Genomic DNA, 18,202 nt, shown 5'->3' on the forward strand with positions numbered 1-18,202 from the left:
CAGAGTCCGGATCCGCTCCTTGTGCAGGAAATTCAAGCCCTGCTGGAGAAAGGTGCCATAGAACTGGTGCCTGTAGCGGAGAGGAACAAGGGATGGTATTCCCCTTATTTTTTGATTTCGAAGAAAGACGGGGGATTGAGACCCATCATGGACTTGCGCGGTTTGAACAAACTCCTCAGGAAGGACAAGTTCAAGATGGTTACTCTCTCTCAAGTCCTCCAGGCCCTTCAGCTTCAGGACTGGTTGGTGTCACTCGACCTCAAGGATGCTTACTTCCATGTGCCGATCCATCCCAAGCACAAGAAGTACCTGAGGTTCGCGGTTGGCGACTCGCACTTTCAGTTTCGGGTCCTGCCGTTCGGATTGACCTCCGCCCCGAGGGTTTTCACCAAGCTCATGGTGGTGGTGGCAGCGCATCTCAGGCAAGGGGGGATTTACGTCTACCCCTACCTGGACGATTGGTTGATCAGGGGGAGCTCTCCCGAGCAAGTCCTGGATCATCTGTCCGTAACCTGCCACTCCCTTCACAGGCTGGGCTTCTCCCTCAATTTTAAGAAGTCCCATTTGACGCCAACACAGCGGCTCCAGTACATCGGAGCAGTGCTCGTCACTTCCCTGGGGCAGTGTTTTCCTCCCCAGGTGAGGGCTCTTCACATTCAGCAGATGGTGCACAAGTTTCAGCATGCCCAGACGCTCCCAGCGTTCGAGTTCTTGAGGTTGCTCGGCCTCATGGCATCCTGCATTCTTCTGGTGCCAGAGGCTCGCCTGCGGATGAGATCTTTGCAGTGGGCACTCAAGACGCAATGGTCGCAGTCCTCAGGCAGGATGTCGGACCCGGTTCAGGTGCCGCCCTCGGTCGCCCGGGACCTTCTGTGGTGGGCCGTCGAAGGCAACTTGATGAAGGGGGCTCCATTTTGGCTTCCCTGGCCAGAGGTGACGATCGTGACGGATGCATCCCTCACGGGATGGGGAGCTCATGCCAACGGGCTGACAGTCAGCGGTCGTTGGTCTCCGTCGGAGTCCAGACTCCATATCAATCTGTTGGAGCTGAGGGACGTCAGGCTAGCCCTGAAGGCTTTTCTGCCGACTGTGCGAGGAAAGAGTGTCCTGATCCTGACGGACAACACAGTGGCCATGCACTACCTCAACAAAAAGGGGGGGGCAGGGTCACTTCCTCTGTGCAGGGAGGCGATGCAGCTCGAGTTCTGGGCCATCCAGCAGGAAGTTTCGATCTCGGCAGTTCATCTGGCCGGAGACGAAAACGTGACGGCGGACGCTCTGAGCAGGCAGAGCGCGATCTCTCACGAGTGGGAGTTGGCTCAGGAGATTCTCCTGGAGATCTTTGCCCTTTGGGGGACCCCTCAAGTGGATCTCTTCGCCTCCAGTGTCAACCGGAAGTGCGAAAGGTTTTGCTCCCGGGAATTTCCTCCAAAAGGAGCCTTAGGAGACGCGTTCGTGGTGGAGTGGTCATTCCCGCTGCTGTACGAGTTTCCTCCAGTCCCCGTCATCCTGCAAGTGCTGCGGAGGTTACGGGAGTTCGGTTCCCGGATGATCCTCATTGCCCCGGCATGGGCTCGGAGGACGTGGTACCCGGACCTTCTCGACTTGTCCGTCTGCCCTCCACGTCGTCTTCCCTACCGAGACGATCTGCTCTCACGGGAGGGGGGTCAGGTTCTCCATCCAGAGGTCAGATCCCTCAACCTTCACGCTTGGCTTCTGAAAGGTTGAGGTATAAGGATTGGGACCTCCCTGAAGACGTGATGGAGGTGTTGCTTTCGGCCCGAAGGCCAGCAACAAAGTCTCTGTACCGTTGGCGTAAGTTCTGCGACTGGTGCAGAGTTCAGAATGTGGATCCTTTTGCATGTGACATCCCCATGGTTCTGTCCTTTTTACTTTCTTTGGCCCACAGGGGCTTGCAAGTGGGTACCATTAAAGGTTACCTGGCGGCGCTGTCCATCTTTAAGCGCTCGTCTGAAGACTGTTCTTACTTTAAAATCCCTTTAATTTCACAGTTTCTGAAAGGGCTCACTAATGTGTTCCCTCCGTCACCTTTCCTGGTGCCCGGTTGGGATTTAAACCTTGTTCTTAAGTTTCTTATGGGTGCTCCGTTTGAGCCTTTACATTCTTGCCCTTTGAGGCTGTTAACTCTGAAAACTGTGTTTTTAGTTGCGGTTACTTTCGCTCGCAGAGTGAGTGAGTTACAGGCACTTTCAGTTAAGCCACCCTTCACTGTATTTCACAAGGACAGGGTTGTCCTTCGAGTTCGTCCTTCTTTTCTTCCGAAGGTAGTGACGGAATTTCATTTGGCCCAGAAGGTTGTTCTTCCGGCATTCTATCCTCCTCCGGATCCTGGTAAGGAAGAGGAGAGGCTCCATAGGCTTGATCCTAGGAGAGCTTTAAGCTTTTATGTTTCACGCATGTCCCGGGTCAGAGTGGACGATCAACTCTTTATTGGTTACGCTGGAAAGCGTTTTGGGCAAGCTGTGACGAAACAGACTTTGTCTCGCTGGATTATTTTGGCCATCTCGGAGTGTTACCGCTTGGCGGGTAAGGACCCACCGGCTGGCTTGCGGGCCCATTCTACCAGGGGTATGGCTGCATCTACTGCCCTGCAGAGGGGTGTTCCTATTCGCAACATCTGTGATGCAGCCACCTGGGCTTCAGTACATATATTTGTACGCCACTATTCCCTCGATTCCATCCGAGGACAGGATCTGGCCTTTGGCAAGGCGGTCCTTTGCTCTGCTATTTGATTGGCTAATCTAAATTTTGTTTCTAAATTCTTTCCCTCCTCCTTGCTCTGGTACTGCTTTGGGAGTCTGTCATAGATATGGAATACGTCGGAGGACCCAATCCCCTCGAAGAACAAGTTACTTTCTTACCTGGTAACGTTCTTTCGATGGGATGGTCCGACGACGTATTCCATATCGCTCCCGTCCTGCCTTCCCTGCTGCAGAATTTCTTTTGCGATTGCAGCTTACGTTCCGCAAGGCTTTGTGTCTGGCTGGCAGTTGACTAATGTCACACGTTCTGGGGGAAAAAACTACAACTGAGGCTACGGGTGTCGTGCGTCCTACTTATCACATCGGATGACGTCGGACGTCAGAGGAGGTCCTCGACGACGGCGCGTCGACGTCATCGACGCAGGACGCAGAAAAAAGTTTCCGAAGCAGCACAGCTGTGGTGATTACATGTCATAGATATGGAATACGTCGTCGGACCATCCCATCGAAAGAACGTTACCAGGTAAGAAAGTAACTTGTTCTTCTCTACCATCCTTTTCACTCGCAACCAAGTACCACTTTCTCTCACCAACCAATAACTCACCTTCCACACTCCTTCAGCAATCCCTCTCCATGCTCTCCTCCACTGTCCTTCCTCTGCCTGGTCACTTGCCCCTTCTCCTTTCCCTTGACCGCTCCTGAATAACCCACACCTTCCTGTTTCCGGTCTTCCCACTTAGCCTCCTGCTTCCTCCTCCATTGGCCATTTTCCTTTGCCGGTTCCCGGACCAACCGTTGATTGCTCTTTTTCCCCAGGAAGGTTTTACAGTTGAGCAAAAGCATTAAAAGTTCTTAAACCCTGCCCCATTTTGATGCGCCGGGCCGCTGGCTTCCGGCAGTAACAGCCTGCTGCAGCAAGAGTCAGTTTCAATCTCCCAGTTCATGTGAGGGCTTTCCGGCGTGTACTGTTTGACGACTTAACAGTACTGCTCTGTGTCCATTTTACGGGTAACTGCATTGTCTTTGTAATGGAGAACGTTACTTTGCTGAACTTGGCATTCCGTGCTCTGGCATTTGGGGGCAGAGGGGTGGAATCGCTGTTGGATACAAGCTCGCTTGGGCCATCAGAATTGTTGGATCATTCTGCAGCAGTCTTGCTGTGTCTCTCCTGGTCGTGTCACTTGCTCGCTCTTCCACAGCTGGGTCTTCTTGGAATTGTTTTCTAGGGAAAATTGAAACAGACTGGGTAGTATTGTGCAATACAGGTATGTGGCAAGATAAGATGGCACTACATTACCTCTCTGGCAGAACTGGCTCTGGGAATCCCTGTAGTGGGACTCCTACCACTGGCTGTAAGGTCCCCATCCCCTCTTGATGGTGTCTGTGTGCTGTAGTTGTCAGTTTTAAGTGGATTACATCGGCCTTACAGGAGCGCTGCTTACCAAGATTGCATAACCTTTGCATTGACACTAAAACGTCTATCTGCTATTATGAACATACGGGGCGATAAAGCTCCAGTTGCAATATGCAGCGTCACTGTGGTGTGATTGCGATGTCCTATGCTAGTGCTCGGTTAGTGATTGATCGAACGAACGTGTTTGGTAATACTGTGGGAGGGCTCTGCACTTGTGAACAAGTGTGTGGTTTCACTGGCCATTTGTTAAGGTATTGCATGACAATTGACTACAATCCCAGGCTCTGCTTTCAGGCTTGCATCATATAGCCAAGATATCATGGTTACATGTACCCATAAAATGTGATCTAAGTTACCAGAATGGAGCAATAATTGTGCATTCTTTAGGTAGGCGATTAAGAAGATGGTCTATTGGAGGCTGATTTTAGTAACCAAAGTTTGAGACGGTTTGAACTAGCTACAAAATGAGCTCGAGGGCTGCTGAAAAGTAGTTTCAATTTATGATCATATGTTTTTACTGATGGTTTAAATTTAGCCAATCGAAAAATGTGCTAATCGTGAATAACCAAGAAAAGGTAAGAAAATTCCCTATACAAAAATTCTCTCTTAATATTTGATGGCTTTATCAATTTCACAGTATTCGAAAACCTGTAGTGGCATTTGAGGTTATTCCATTTGTTTGGTGCGTGCAGCACATTTATTAATTGATCAACCAGAAGCAAAAGTAATCCTTGCAAACTCAGTCCTTTAGCTTGTGCTTAAATATTCTTGGTAGTAATATGTACTTTCCTATCTAACAGACCTTCCCACGTGCAAATGGGCCCTTTTCTCTCCTCCATCTAGCTATCCACCTGTGGTGCCCCTCAGGGCTCTATCCTATCATCATGGCTCTACATCTCCCTGGCTTCTATGGCACACCTGACCTCCACTTTCTCCCCTTATTTCCAGTGTTAAGCAGACAACACACAGCTCTTTATGTCTGCCTTCCCCTACATCTTCCTCTTCCTCCCTCTTGCCTGACTTTTTTATTCTGGCATGGTGCTCTACCAATGATTTTTGCCTTAATGCCAGTAAGGCAGTAAACCTTCTCTTTCATTGGGATGCCGGCTCCTTGTCTCCCCCCCCCTCCCCAACTCGCTGGCCAGACACCTTTGGTACTCTCCCCTCACCCACATGTGAGGCATAAAACCTTGGGATCATCTTTGACACCTCTCTCCACACATCATGGACCTTGCTAAGAAGTCCAACTTCCAGCTTCATCTCCTCAGAGGCATTCTACCTTTCCTCACCTTCCCCTAGAATCTCATTGTCTCCAGAGCCCTAGTTCTCTGTAGGCTTGACTACTGCAATAGCCTCTTCTTCAACCTGCCTCTTTCCTGCCCTCACCCCCTTCAACTCATCCAGAATACGACTGTGGGGCCCCATGATCTAATAGATCACGAAGCTGCCGGGTTCCAAAGAGGCTTCGGGTTCTGAGATCTGTGCTCTGAGCAGAGCAGGCGTCTTTGTCCCTTGGAAAAGCTTTATAAAAGATGCCTTGAATTGTGTACTTTTCAAGCCATCTTTTATAAACATAGAAATATGTAACACATGTTCTATGTTTATAAAAGATGGCTTGAAAAGTACACAATTCAAGCCATCTTTTATAAAGCTTTGTTGACGGACAAAGACACTTCGGGTTTTGTCCATCCTCAAAGCTTTATAAAAGATGGTTTGAATTGTGTACGTTTCAAACCATCTTTTATAAACATCGAAATATGTTACATATTTCGATGTTTATAAAACGTGGCTTGAAAAGTACACAAACCATAGCAAGGTACGCATACAAATACATTTATATATTTGTTTGCGCACCTTACTATGGTTTGTGCACTTTTTAGGCCATGCCCACCATGGAAGCCATGCCCCCAAATGAGCCCCCCCCCTCAATCTCTTACCCCACTTAAAGCATTGCCCCACCCCTTTGCACCTATCACCCTGCCATACACTTGCACAGTAGGATTGTCACAAAGCCAGTATAACGGTTCTTTGTTGTTGCACTTTTGTGATTCCCTTGTCCACCCCTCACCCCTTGTCTTGTGGCAACTAGAAACCCCTGGGTATAGGCGCTATACACATGTCCAATAAAAGAAAAAAGAAAAATCATTACCAAATTATTTTGTCACCTTAAGCTTTGCCAAATGAAAGATTAATGAGACGCAATGTTATAGTGTGTGATATTTTTATAGTGAGTAACTGAGTATTCAGCAGACAATAGTCTGAACATACTTGATAACTAATATGATGCATTTCAGAAGTGCACATGGTACTATCCTTTTACAATTGCTGACAAACAACAATTTTGACAGGTGCGACTAGTATTGTACGATATAGTTAGTAGCTGTAGGTATTGGATTCCGGGTGAGGTTTGGTCAGTTTTGTCAGTGACTACCCTTGTAGCAACTGGTGGCAGCTGAGGGCTCCACAATTACATATAAGACAGCACTTCACAGGCAACTAAATGCTTTTAAGTTGTCTACTGTGGAGAAATTGACTTGTGGGTGTTGGTAGTTAGAGTGGGCTCAGTCTAGAGGTTTTCTTACATGAACCCTGGACCGTATAGGTGCAGTATCGTATGGATTGTGTCCTCCAACGTATTCCTCATCTTTGACATGTAGTGTCCAAAGCACTGCTGCTTTGGACATTTTTCGGCAGAGGGCGCCCTGTGTCCGTATATTCTGGGTACCCCCATATATATTGAGTGTTCAGAATAAGTCCTCATGTAAAGGTCTTTCGAAAATCTGGGAATGATGGTCATACCTTTCTTTTAAACATGCTATTTGCTGAACAGTCATGTCTCTTTGCATGTTATTCCAGTTTGATGGTTCATGGCTAAACATGTAACCTAGCTTGTAACCTAGCTTGCCTTGTACCTGTGTGAAACATGCAGTATCGGGTTCTAGTCCTGGCAGGGCCTAGTTAGCCCTTCATGCCTCTCAGGTTGGCATCAGTGCTACTGGAAAGTTGACCTCTGCCTTATTGCAGCTGAGCTCCCTTTGTCTATTTCAGAGTCAGTCAGCATTTCTCTTGTCCCTGTTATCTCGTTTTGTTCTCTACATTAAACTAAACATAAAGTGCAAGCTTGTGTATTCCACGTTGAATGGAACAGTCTTAAGCCTTGAACAGTTAAATGTGATATAACGAATCACAAAACAGCAAATCAATTTTTAATGAACCAAAAACACCCCAAAAATATTTTCTTTCTCTGTTTTTGGGGGAGTGTACCACCAAAACCCTCCTTTTATTTGTATTCATACAACCCCACAACTAATATTCCCATTCCCAACTACATATATGTTTTACAAAAATCAACGAACCATTTTTTTATGAACCAAAAACACCTAAAAAATATTTTCTTCCTTTGTTTTTGGGGGTTTAACCCCCAACCCTCCCTATTTTTATTCATACTTTTTCCCCCACCCCCAAAACTGTTCCCAAATACATATATATAGTTTTCCAAATTTTTATTAATGTTTTTGGTTCGTTAAAGATTCCATTAGTTATCTTTCATTCGTCAAAATCATTGCATACCCTTGAGAACTTCGTGCATTCTCTATGCCAAATGCAGGCCTCATAGTCACGTAATTACATTGACGAGACACTGCAGGCAAAGACAGACTGCTTATCTGCAAAGGTACAAATAGATTTTCTAAGGAGTTTGTTTGTCTCCTTCCTTTTCTAGCGGGTACACATGGAGCTTACACTGCACAGACTGTCAGTACATGGCCAATCGTCCTCATTATCATAGTTGGAATTTGCTGTAACATATACATTTTTTTTCTTAATAAAGAGACTCGAAATAGTTTACCTTCTTTGTCCAATTGGCGACACGGAATCTTTTTTTCCCCTCGAGTATCTCGCATTGGTAAGCGGCATTCGCTGTTTATCTTAAACAAAGTGTGCAAAACCTGGGAAGGATTTGAAGGGGTGACTGCCAAGAGTGAGCTGTGACTTTGCCACTTCTGCTTAAGGCTCAGGGCCAAGATGGCAGAGCCAATGCAAGCATGTTTGCAACGCATCACCTGGCAACTCGGCCTCATGTGTTGCTTGTAATGGACGCCTCTGGTGTTACCCAGGGCAGCTGCATAATATTGCCTTGCCATAGAGCACCCTCTGCAAAAACCCCTCTGGGACTGTGTATTTCCTCTCAAAATAGCACATTGGGTTGAGGGGTAGAGAGGCTTTTCACCAGCCGCAAGGATGACTGGACAGGCATTTTACCAGTGGGCTGCCAAAAAGGGACGGTTAGATTGAGAAGACTCCATAATTGCCAGCTTGGCCACATCTCATCAGAATCGCCTTTTATTCAGTCTCGATTCTTTTTTTAGCCAACGTCCTTTGTCATGCTGGGCCTTTGCTCTGCCTTTTCCTAGTATGGTGTGCCTGTTTCCACATAGTAGTCTTGCAGTGAAAATGGTCAGTTTCCATAGAGTTGTTTAGCAGAGAAAGTGGGCCATTTTCCATTAAGCGCTTTAGTGGAGAAAGTGTCGTGTTTTTATATAGTGGCCTAGCAGAGAAAGTGGTCAGTTTCCATAGAGTGGTCTAGAAGGCAAAGTATCCCAGTTTCTTTTAAGTGGTCCAGCTGAGGAAGCTGCCCAGTTCCATAGAGGTCCAACTGAGAAAGTGGACCGGTTTTCATATTGATCAAGCAGAGAAAGCTTGGCTTTTCCCATAGAGGGGTCAAGCAGAGACATTGAATGGTTTCCATGCAGTGCTCTAGTAGAGAAAAGGGCCACTTTCAATAGGGTGGTCTAGCAGAGAAAGGGGGCAGTTTCCATGGAGTGGTCTAGCAGAGACAGTCTGGCTTTCTCCATAGTGGTCTAGCAGAGAAAAGGGCCAGTTTCCATAGAGTGGTCTAGCAGGGAAAAAAGGGGGCAGTTTCCATGGAGTGGTCTCGCAGAGAAAGGGGGCAGTTTCCATGGAGTGGTCTAGCAGAGAAAGTTTGGCTTTCTCCATAGTGGCCTAGCAGAGAAAGGGGGCAGTTTCCATAGTGCGCTCTAGCAGAGAAAGGGGGCAGTTTCCATAGTGGTCTAGCAGAGAAAGGGGGCAGTTTCCATGGAGTGGTCTAGCAGAGAAAGTTTGGCATTCTCCATAGTGGTCTAGCAGATAAAGGGAGCAGTTTCCATTGAGTGCTCTAGCAGAGAAAGGGGGCAGTTTCCATAGAGTGATCTAGTAGGCAAAGTAGCCCAATTTCTTTCGAGTGGGCTAGATGGGTAGTACCTCCAGGTTGCTTGCAGCAAGTGCTCTGGGTAAGTGATTTACTAGCAAATTATACATTGTTACTTGTATAAGTGGCAATATAAACGAAGTGGTTAAGCCGATCAAGCATTTAATATCAGATGGCTAAATAAATGTTCATTAGAGGTATAACCGAGGAAGCAGTTTTTTTCTACAATGTCCTCGTGGTGGAAGCACTTTAGTTTGTTGTGAATATTTAGCATAGAAATTGACTTTGTTTATGAATTGTTATAAAGGAAACTGTTTCTCTTGTATTTTATGGTCAGGAAGCTAAAGTTATATATCTGTTCATAAATTGGGAAAAACAGAGGCATGGATTTTGTTTTATGGCAGGTTTTTTTTATTTTTTAAGTGGTTTGATGACGGAAACCCTTCTGTTTATTATTTAGTAGAGTTAGGACAGAGCAATAATTGGTTTAGTGTCTTGAGTAATCTACAAGAGGATGTGCTCAATTCCCTGAAAGTGAACTGGCAGTGGTAGCGGTCCCTCAGAAACATTTCTTTTACTTTGCTGGATCCCTCTGCAAAAGACGCTGCTTCTAAAGCCACGTAGAGCGCAGCTTAACTTCCGGTCTCTAGCAGTAACTTCCGGTCTCTAGTAGTAACTTCCGGTCTCTAGTAGTAACGGCCTCTAGACGTAACTTCTGGTCTAGCAGTAGCAGGGGGAAGTGCTTTAGATTATGACCCAAAAAACTGACTTAGTTAGTTTTTTGAGGGCGGTCTAAAAATGTCTGAATTTACTTTCCTTTTATTTTATTTTAATTGGTCATTTATAATGGTTTCTAAGCGCGGGATCAGGATTCGAACCTCTGTTGTGCTGCGTTGTCTTGCTTCCAAGACAAATGCGTTGCCCCTGAGCTATCTGCTAGGCCTTGCCATCTGCTAGGCCTTGTAGTGGCCTAGCAGATTAAGTGGCATGTGTTTCAATGATGGTCTAGTAAATTAAGTGACATTATTTCTTATGATTATCTCAGCAGGACACGCTGTGGTTCCTAATATTTTAGTTTCTAGAGAGTGGTCTAGGTTTCATGAAATATGTGCAAAAAGGTGAAGTGCCTTAATTTCTGTAATGGGGTAACCGAGGATTTGGTTTAGTTTTTAAAGACTGGCATATTCGAAAAAGGTGGTTGAATTTTGAGTGCATGATTAGAGGAAGCAGTTTTATTAGAGAAAAAGTTATAATGCACACTTTAAATAAAATAATAATCCAATTCATGCTTCTTTGCACTTTCTCGGGTGCAAGGATATAATTAAAGAGAAAATATTTGGTCTGAAAATTCTAGCGTGTGCTGATCTGAAACTGGCTTGTTTCTCCAAGGTGGTCTGGTAATGCTTGCTGCTGAGTTGCTAGTCTACCTTCTTTGACTATTCTGACTATTAACCCTCCATCCTTTTTCTCTGCAGGACATGAGGAAGCATGTCATCATGACTCTACTGGATACAGAACAGTCCTACGTGGAATCGCTGCGCACGCTGATGCAGGTAGGTTGCGTCCTACGTCAAAGGGAATCATGGGCTGAAAGCTGGTGCGGCTCTGCAAGCATTTGTAGAGTACTCCGTTAAGTGTAGTCTAGTGCATACCGGGACGTTTCTCAGTGGTTGTTTAAGGAATAAGGTTATTTTGTATTTCTTTAAATTTCTTGTTGTTAAACTAATAGAAAATAATAATAAAGGAACTATCCTGCATATTCAATTGTCCCTAAAAACTTGGATATATCACATAACCATGATAAACTAAATTATAAAATATTGGGGCCTTTTTGAGGGCATACACCTTAAATATTGTATACTTTTATGTTGTATATACCCCCTTAAAAATTGCTTGGATGTGATAGCTAAAATCTGCAAATTTGGTGTGTCTTGTGTTATTTTGTCAGTTCACTGCCCACATGTTAGTGCCTTACTTGACAAAGTAGTATTTCTGCCCTCATAATTGGTGGTCAAGATATTCTAGTAGGTGGCAAATGTGAATGTCGTCAATGCTACCTCTGGAAACGGTTGTTCGGACAGTGAAAACCCTGGCAAATCTACTCCTTTGTGTATTTGTGAGATCGGGCAGCTCCCACCAGAGTTGCATGGGTCACCCCTGAGCTTGCATGGGTCACTAGAAGAAGTAGTATGTTGTTGCGGTGCACTCAGTTTTCCTTATTAATGAATTTATAATGGATTAGATTTGTTGTTACGATAGTGTTCAGGTGCTCCTTGTTGGGTCTGTGCTACCAGACCGAATAAGTGAGAAAATAATTCTTCCCTCGGGATAAACCAGGGGTCAAGCAGGATGCACTATAGACAATGCAATTGTATACATTCTTCAAGTTTTCACCATACAAGGTAATCTTTGCAAAAACGTGTTTTATATGAAAGATTTAAATTTGTAAATGATTCAACTTGCAATTCAAATTGACAAATGTTCCTACAAAGCAATTAATCCTCATTACTGTGTATATAATTTCAAAGGATTCTTAAGTGTTTCACCAGTGATTCATTGGCAATTATGTTGTATTTGTCAAAGAAGCATTTTTCATATTTGATTCAAATCTTCAAAACAATACAAATTGTTCAAGTGTAAATAGTCCAGATACCTTGACAGGGATTGGTTAGGTTATACAGATGGGTATCTCGTATCTGCTACTATGCGTTTCGGGCGCCACTCGCCCTTCAGGTAAAGATATCCATAGTGATTTCAGTTTCAGTTCTGTGAATATAGTCAACAAACTTAAAGAGTAAAATTTGTATATATATAAAGTTTTTATCTTATTTTCTAACCAAAGATAAAGAGCAGTAAGCACTCGTGCACTGAGGTTGCCTGGGTCACCCCTGTGGCTGTGGTAATGCAAAGAACAAGATAATGCGGATCAATTGGAAGTTAAAAGAAGTAGTTGAGGCCACCAGGGGGCGCAGGCGTGCTGGCTGCCTGATCGTTCGGCTCCCCTGAAGCCCCGAGAGATTTGTGGAGTAAACTGCGATAAAAAGGAATGTTACCCTCCTATAAAGGCGGAATCCAGGTGGGGGAACTCCTGGGGACTCTGGAGATACCTTCCCGAGCTTTGGGGGTGCCCGGGTCCCTGAGATATTTGACTTGGAGCTTCTGCGCTCCCCCTCCCCCCTCCAGGCCCGTGCCGCGCACGAGGTGAAGCTCCGTGGCCGGGCCCCTCCTCTTCGCGGATGAGCACCGCGCCGGGATCAATCTGAGGAATCGACACCCTGCGCCTCTGCCGGCATCACTGAAAGCCCGTGGGAGCCTCTCGGAAACCGGGGCCCTCGTCCGCGGGGGCCTCCCCAGACGAGCCCACCTTCGGCTCCCGCTGCGTTGGTGTTGGGCGTCAATACGCCCCGGGCCTCCATGCCCGGACCCCCGCCTGCCGCACACACGTCTGTGTATCTCGACCCGGGCTGTCGCAGGAGCGCGCCCGGGCCCCTTCCTCTCCCCGCCCCCCAGGCATTGGGGAACATCTTCGCAACAACTACTATAAGGACTCCCCCCGGCTGCTGCTGCGACACAACCCTTAGAGGCCTACACCTACTAGGCCCGGGCCGACGCGGGAGCACGCCTGGGCCCCTCTGCGAAGCACCGGGCCCATCGTGGGGTTCGCCACCCTATTGATGGGCCTACTACTCGCCATCCACAGTGACTACCACCCCGGCGACCTTTGAACGCACCCACCGGCCCCACATCAGAGCAACCGTGAGTAGTGGCTGTCGTGGGGGGGGGGCGTGGGGGCGTGGGGCACGACCTGCCTGTCCTAACCACCACACCTCATCGGAGTTGGCACGGAACCGGGGGACCGTCTCCCCGAGTCCCGGGGGGAGACCTCGAGGAACCACGAAGATCACCCCATGATTTAGAAAGAAACCCTGGCAAGATACCAATTCACTCCCCGAAAACAAGAGATGGAGATCAACCCCCCACCTAGGCCAACCCCCGACATGAACACCATGCAGAACAATATCCAGACAATCCTAGACGAAATCAGGGGGATGAGAACGGACATGGGATTCAAGCTGGCCGACCTCACCGCCAAGGTCTCCACGTTGGAGGACAGAATGGAGGGGGTAGAGAATAACCAGGCGTCCCCTGTCTTTCTGGAGGCTCAGATGGAGGCAAGGTTTAAAGAGATGCAGCGGCACGAGGGGGAGCTCCGCTTCAAAGTGGACGACATGGAAAATCGTGAACAGAGATGTGACCTGCGATTCTTCGGCCTGACGGAGGTGGAGGGGGAGACCCAGACCGGCCTGGAGGGCAAAGTGCAGGAGATCATTAGGATTGTCTTGGGAACTGACTCTGGAGAAACCATCCTGATTGATAGGGTTCATCGAGCTGGCGGAGGCGGTAGGGGCCCACGCTCCGTGCTTGCGAAGTTCCACTATTACAGACACAAAGCAAAAATACTTGAAAGAGCCAGAACCCTAAGAGAGATACAATTCGACAACTCCAGGGTGGCAATCAACCAGGACCTATCCGCCCTCACGCTACAAATGAGGAAAAAATGCGTTCCGATCACTAGGTGGTTGCAGGAGAAGGGGGTCCGGTACCACTGGGGACACCCATTCTACCTATCCTTTGAATGGCAAAGGGAAAACTTTCTTCGTTACAGAAGAAGACATCCAAAGAGGCATTGACAAACTGATCGGGGTCCCCCCGGGGCCGAACGGCGGATCCGACAGAGGCCCGAGCCAGGCCCCATGGGGCCCTGACCTCAGCCAGGGGAAACGCAAAGTGAAGGGCACCCGGAAATTCAGAAAAAACAGGCACCCCTCGGAGGGACGTGGAGGACCCGCATGATTATGGGACAGAGGAGAAAAGAAAAGGAATGCAGTGCCGATCTGTTGTGGTGCATTCGCTCACTCGCCCCCCGCGGCCGCTGGCAAATTGAGGAGAAACATTTGTTCCACTTTTGCTGATGCCAAGGCACGCGCGATGGATCTGAGTGATTGAGAGGGAAGGGGAGAAAGTTAAGAAATGTGATGTTGTTGTGTTGTATCGCATTTGACCGCAGGGCCCTCATGGGCCCCTTCATGTTTGGGGGCGTGTTATGTTATATTGTGATGTTGCCACGGTTGGCGAGGCTTATGCCGAAATTGAGGGTTGAAGGTTTCGAGTCCCACCTGTCTGAAACACAGAGTGGTGTTCTCGGTTGTCGGAGGGTGGCCAGGTGCATCCCCCGAGACCTTCGAAGACCCCCCCAACTCACACTGGAAGCTAGTTCAAGGTTGGACCCAGCCCCTATGAGACACAAGACACGCAGCGGGAGTAGAGAGGACTGGGGCGGGGGAGGTCTTGTAGAGGGATTGGACTCCGACTAAACCTGTAAAATGTTACTATAGATATAACCTGGAGGGTACGATCCACACTATTTATCTCTCGGGGCCCGGGCAGCGGCCCTGGTGGTTCGTTGACTAAACCGATGTATGTCGGGCGATGGAGACGGACGCCTATCAAAATGGGTAAGGGAAATTGGGAACCAGGGAGGGGGGCGGGGAGGGGAAAGAAATAGGGAACGCCATGCCATGGTTCTGGGGTTCAAGTCAACAGATGATAATGGGGGCACTCACTGAGGCTTCACAGGGCAAGGATAGCGACGACCATGGTTGAAGGTTGGATCGGTACGCTCAACGTTAAGGGTCTCAACTCGCAAAACAAGCGGTCTCTCACAAGTAACTTATTCCGTAAATAGAAATTACTGGCCCTCTTCCTACAAGAAACCCACTATAGAAGGGGGGCCGAGTCAACGATCAAAGAAAAGGAGATAGGCAGAAACTTCTGGGCCTCGCACAAATCCTCTAAGAAGGAGGGACTGGGTATCCTCTTGGGGAAATCGCTGCATCTCACCGATGTAGAGACGAAAAGGGGCTTTGGAGGCAGATTTCTTGCGATCAAGGTGTCAGCCCAGGGCACACGAGTCAAACTAGCCACACTATACGCGCCCAACGCCGGCCAAGTCAAGTTTATCCGCAAGGTTATTGGGGTCATGGATGGGTGGGCCGAGGGAGCCACAATCCTGGGCGGAGACTTCAATCTCATACAGACCCCCATCTTGACTGGTGGTCGGCCAAAGGGACAGGACCAAAAGCCCCCACAAAAGATAATCTCGCCTTGAGGGACCTCCTACAAGAGTACTACTGGGTTGATGTATGGGGCAATGCTGGCAAACCCCTGGGGGTTACACGTTCTTCTCCCCTCCCCACCAAACATATACTAGAATTGACTTGCTGCTGGTCTCGGAGGAGGAAGGGGAGAGGTTGTAAAACCTACGGTTGAATCTGTGACCTGGTCAGATCATGAGCTCCTCGTTATGGAATAGCGGTTGCAAGCCACCGTGAAATCACGTAGATGGCGCTGTAACGATACCCTCATGAGGGACCAGGTGTTTAGGGAATTCCTTAGGAATGAAATAAAAGCCGCCTTCTTATCAAACGACACAGGGGAAGTCCCAATGGTTTCAGTCTGGGAGGCAGCGAAGGCCACCTTCAGGGGTCTCCTTATTGCAGAGGGTTCGAGCAAGAAGCGAGAGAGGGCCCTTATAGAATCCAGACTCCGAGAAGACCTGCGGATTTCTATAAAGAATTCCAGTCCGAACTAACCCAACCACTGACCAAATTATTTAACCAAATCAAAACCTTAGAAACCATTCCACCGACATTCCTGCAGGCCATAATCAGTTATCCCTAAGCCGGGCAGAGACCCAGCGGAGTGTGGCTCATATAGGCCCATCTCGCTCCTGAACACAGATGCCAAGATCTTCACCAGGATCCTGCGACACGTCTAGAAAAGTGTCTCCCCCGGCTGATCCATCCCAATCAGGTAGGCTTTGTAGTAAATAGACAAAGAGCAGATAGCATGCGCAAAACCCTGCACATACTGAGCTCAAATGGAGTGAAATCTGACGGTGCCCTTCCCCTGTCTCTAGACGCGGAGAAGGTGTTTGACAGGGTGAACTGGGCCTTCATGAAGGGGGTTCTGTCGTCCTTGGGGATGGGATCCAGGTGGCAGGGATGGATGACGGCCCTTTACTCCTGTCCTTCCGCTAAAGTGGTGGTCAATGGAAGAGAGTCAGAGTCCTTTCCTTTAGAGAGAGGCACAAGACAGGGATGCCCATTGTCTTCCCTCATATACGCCCTGGTGATGGAACCTTGGGCTATAGCAATCAGGACTAACGATCAGATCCAGGGTGTTAAAATAGGGGGAACTGACTACAAAATAAACCTGTTTGCCGACGATGTCCTCCTGTACCTCTCTAAACCATCCCAATCTGTCCCAGAGGTGTTGAATAGTCTAGAGCGAAATGGTTCCCTGGCAGGCTACAAGGTCAACGTAGATAAATCAGTGGCTTTCCCGGCAGGCCAGCTCGATGAGACCGAGAGACAATACATCGATAACCTTCAGTTAAACAGACAGAGGGACGCTCTCACCTTGGGATCCAAATTCCATCAGACCTAGGGGATCTCTTTAAGGTAAACTACCCGCCCCTATGGAGGTGGGTCAAACACGACCTGGGATGCTGGTCAAAATCCGGCCTCTCATGGATGGCTCGCCTCAACTCCATCAAAATGGTAATCCTCCCCAAATTCTTATATCTGTTTCAAATACTGCCAACCCAGATACCGAACCCATTTCTCCTGGAGATCAAGCGGGCCCTTCTCCATTATCTATGGGCCGGTAAATCCCATAGAATTGCTTATGACACTCTCATAAGACCCAAAGATGAGGGTGGAGTTAATTTCCCCGATCTAAACACCTATTATAAGGCGTCACAATTGCGCGTCCTTGTTGACCATTTGATGACTGGCCCAAAGAAACAATGGGTAACATTGGATAACACACTCTTCTCGCCGGTTACATTGGAAGAGTGGCTATGGGTCCCCAAGACATCTATTCCGAGAAGGGTTTTGAAACATCCAGTGTTGGGAGTGCTGTGTTCCATTTGGAAGGAAGGGGTTACCTAAGATGGCTCACAACGTGGCCCTCACCTTTGAGCTGCATCTGGGCTCTGCCACTTTGGGAAGGGATCAACGAACCACTAGCCTTCCAGCAATGGTACGAGGTGGGTCTTTGTAGGGTCGGACAGCTTTGGGTGGATGGGGCGTTTATATCTCTTGGTGACCTGAAGGATGCCCTGGGCCTCCCTAACCTCTCCCCCTTTCGATATCTACAGCTCAAGGGTGCCCTTACCGAGAGCAGATGGGGAGACACACTTAGGCGGGACCTAACCGGTTTTGAGAAATTCCTCATAACACACAAAGGTACCAAGGGGGTGATATCGCGGCTTTATAGCTTTTTGCTGTTCCCTACCCCACGGGACCCCCCCATCTTCCCAAGTACAATGGGGGAAGGACCTAGGCACCCCCATAACGGAAAAAAGATGGACCAAGATCTGTAGGCAGGCACACCGTTCCACAACTGCGACCCAATACCGCCACCAGGCCCTGAAGTTGATACACAGATGGCACTACCCCCCACAGAGGATAGCCAAAATGAGAAAAGGTTACGACCCCCACTGCTGGAAATGCCACATTGAAAAGGGGGACTATGTCCATATGTGGTGGAAGTGCCAGGTGGCACAAACCTACTGGAGTGAGGTCCTGTCATGGATAAGAGGAGTAGACGGAATGGTGAGAACTCTGTCCCCCTGGCTGGTGTTGTTCGGTATTGAGGTTGAGGGGGGGCCCAAGGTGAAACACGACCACATGTTGCAGGTCATGTTAGTCGCGGCTAGATGCTGCTGGGCCCAAAAATGGAAATCACCCCGACCTCCTGGGGAGGGGGAGTGGGTAGTGAAAACACAGGCAA

General features: G+C 48.2%; 1 protein-coding gene across 1 annotated transcript in view; it reads left to right on the forward strand.

Moving 5' to 3' along the window:
- The window catches only part of ARHGEF17 (Rho guanine nucleotide exchange factor 17), a 1,051,814-nt gene that overhangs the window by 524,107 nt on the left and 509,505 nt on the right, over positions 1 to 18,202 (forward strand). Inside the window, exon 2 of the mRNA XM_069640110.1 lies at positions 10,819 to 10,896. Within this exon, the coding sequence (XP_069496211.1) occupies positions 10,819 to 10,896 (78 nt within the window). The remainder of the gene's footprint in view (positions 1 to 10,818; positions 10,897 to 18,202) is intronic.

Source organism: Ambystoma mexicanum, chromosome 7q (assembly GCF_040938575.1).
Source record: "Ambystoma mexicanum isolate Mex_15411 chromosome 7q, UKY_AmexF1_1, whole genome shotgun sequence".
Lineage (NCBI taxonomy): Eukaryota > Metazoa > Chordata > Amphibia > Caudata > Ambystomatidae > Ambystoma > Ambystoma mexicanum.